We start from the raw sequence: 2549 nt of genomic DNA on the forward strand, positions 1-2549 counted from the left end.
ACCGGCTGCCCGTCTTCTGCCTGCTGATCCTGAAAATCGGGAACTTCCTCAACTACGTGAGTGGGCAGCACGCAGCCCGCCCTCGCTCCCCGATCCCCGCCTGGCCCCGGGCCCAGGCCGAGAGGCTCACTTCCTGCCCTCGCAGGGCAGCCACACTGGGGACGCGGACGGCTTCAAAATGAGCACGCTGCTGAAGCTCACGGAGACCAAGGCCCAGCAGAGCCGCGTCACGCTGCTGCACCACGTGCTGGAGGTGCCCGCGGGCCTGGGGGCCTTCAGGGTGGCGCCCGCGCCCCGCTCTGCCCGCAGCCCCTCTAGGCTCCCATCTGAGCCCCTCGTCTCCCCTTCACACCACTGCACCCCCCGCAGTCCTCACCCACTCCACTGGCCTCCGTCCCTCCCCAGACCCCAAGGAGAGCAAAACCGGCAGAATCCGGCCAGGCCCGAGGGAAGGCCTTGGAGGCCCAGGGTGCCGAGGGCTTCCGAGGGCCGCGAACCACAGCTGCTGACGGTGGGGGGTTGCAGGGTGGCCTCAGCGGGTCTCACCGGACACGTCGTGTTGCAGGAGGTGGAGGAGAGCCACCCAGACCTCCTGCAGCTGCCCCAGGACCTGGAGCCGCCCTCCCGAGCGGCAGGGTAGGTACCTCCTGCCCTGCCCCCCACCGCCCGCTCCCCGGCCAGTGGGGCGGCTGGACTAGGCTGGGTCGCACGCTGCGACACCACCCCGGCCCCCCAGGCCCTGCTGCCTGATAGACACTCTCACCCTGGGCGAGACCTCGCGTCCACCATGGCCTGTGCCCGTGTGACCTAGAGGAAGAAACCGAGGCCTAGGATGTTGGGGAGCGTCCTGGCTACGGTCACGCCAGGGGCTGGTCTAACACGCCCTCTTCACAAGGTTAACCTTCAAGACGAGGCCATGCCACCCCACTGTACAAGGAAGGAAACTGAGGCCTGGAGAAGCAGGGCCGGGTCCATGGGGTCACATAGCCCAGGTGCAGCTCTGGGAGGGCAGCCCAGGCCATCCACCTGCAGGGTCCACACTCCCAGCACAGGCCCTGCCCGGCACCACGCCACCGTGGAGGGTCCTCTGGCCGTGGGGCTGCTGAGCCTCGTGGAGGGTCAGGCGAAGAGGACAGGCTGATCCGTGGGGGTTACTGTCCTAACGCCACAGACGCAGCACCTTCTAGGGTGGGCACTTCATCCCAACACCACTTAGCCCGTCTGAAAGCTCTGATGTGTTTCTGGCAGCCAGTGGGTGCGCAATCTGGGGTCCCACTGTCCCTGAGGCTGTGCAGTCCGGGGGTCCCCGCTGTCCCTGAGGGTGTGCAGTCCGGGGGTCCCAGCTGTCCCTGAGGGTGTGCAGTCTGGGGTCCCCCCTGTCCCTGAGGGTGTGCAGTCCGGGGGTCCCCGCTGTCCCTGAGGGTGTGCAGTCCGGGGGTCCCCGCTGTCCCTGAGGGTGTGCAGTCCGGGGGTCCCCGCTGTCCCTGAGGGTGTGCAGTCCGGGGGTCCCCGCTGTCCCTGAGGGTGTGCAGTCCGGGGGTCCCCGCTGTCCCTGAGGGTGTGCAGTCCGGGGGTCCCCGCTGTCCCTGAGGGTGTGCAGTCCGGGGGTCCCCGCTGTCCCTGAGGGTGTGCAGTCTGGGGTCCCCGCTGTCCCTGAGGGTGAGCAGTCCGGGGTCCCCCGCTGTCCCAGCAAGCCTGGACACCAGCCGTCACCTGACCTTACCGGCCCTCTGGCACCTTCAGGATAAACCTTGAGATCATCCACTCGGAGTGCAGCAGTAACCTGAAGAAGCTTCTGGAGATGGAACGGAAGGTGTCTTCTTCCATCCCGGAGGTTCAGGAGCAGTACTCCCAACGTCTCCAGGCAGGTGCTGGGCGGGTGGGGCCCTGGGCGGGGGGCAGGTGAGCGTGGGGAGGAGAGAGCCAGAGTGAGAGACCCCCACTCCGGGAGGGCGGCCCCCTGTTCCTGGTCCCTGATCCTGCGGCCACAGCACTCAGACCCTCGGTCCTGCTCAGAGACCACAACGCCTGCAGGGCCTGTGCCGGTGGCCATCCTCCTGCGGCCATGGGCCCCACCGCGCCCTCCCTGGGGCTCCAGCCTGGGCATCTCCCTAGGACAGCAGGTGGTGTCCTGCGTGGGCCCCCTCAGGGCCATGACCCTGCCCCTGTGCCCCCAGGCCGGCATCACGGCCTCCCAGGAGGTGGAGGAGGTGTTCCAGGCCATCAGGCAGAAGCAGCTGGAGCTGGCCGCCTACCTGTGTGAGGATGCCCAGCAGCTGTCCCTGGAGGACACGCTCAGCACCATGAAGGCCTTCCGGGACCTCTTCATCCGCGCCCTGAAGGTGGGCCCCCGCCGTTGCCGGGTAGGGCGGGCGGAATGGGGGTGATGGGGGGCCGGGCTCACGGGCCGCATCTGTCCCGCAGGAGAACAGGGACCGGAAGGAGCGGGCGGCCAGGGCTGAGAGGAGGAAGCAGCTGGCGGAGGAAGACGAGGCCCGCGGGCTGCGGGGCGAGGGCGGGAAGCCTGGTGAGGCTGCGCCGGGCCACAG

At 68.7% G+C, this 2549-nt stretch overlaps 1 protein-coding gene across 1 annotated transcript in view; it reads left to right on the plus strand.

The window, feature by feature from the left end:
• Positions 1 to 2549, plus strand: part of LOC112409286 (inverted formin-2-like) — an 8329-nt gene that overhangs the window by 598 nt on the left and 5182 nt on the right. Inside the window, exons 2-6 of the mRNA XM_024759294.1 lie at positions 146 to 253; positions 566 to 636; positions 1744 to 1864; positions 2178 to 2342; positions 2425 to 2527. Of these exons, the coding sequence (XP_024615062.1) occupies positions 179 to 253; positions 566 to 636; positions 1744 to 1864; positions 2178 to 2342; positions 2425 to 2527 (535 nt within the window). The 5' untranslated portion in view covers positions 146 to 178. The remainder of the gene's footprint in view (positions 1 to 145; positions 254 to 565; positions 637 to 1743; positions 1865 to 2177; positions 2343 to 2424; positions 2528 to 2549) is intronic.

This window comes from Neophocaena asiaeorientalis, unplaced genomic scaffold (assembly GCF_003031525.2).
Source record: "Neophocaena asiaeorientalis asiaeorientalis breed wild unplaced genomic scaffold, Neophocaena_asiaeorientalis_V1.1 scaffold476, whole genome shotgun sequence".
In the NCBI taxonomy this organism is placed as follows: Eukaryota; Metazoa; Chordata; class Mammalia; order Artiodactyla; family Phocoenidae; genus Neophocaena; species Neophocaena asiaeorientalis.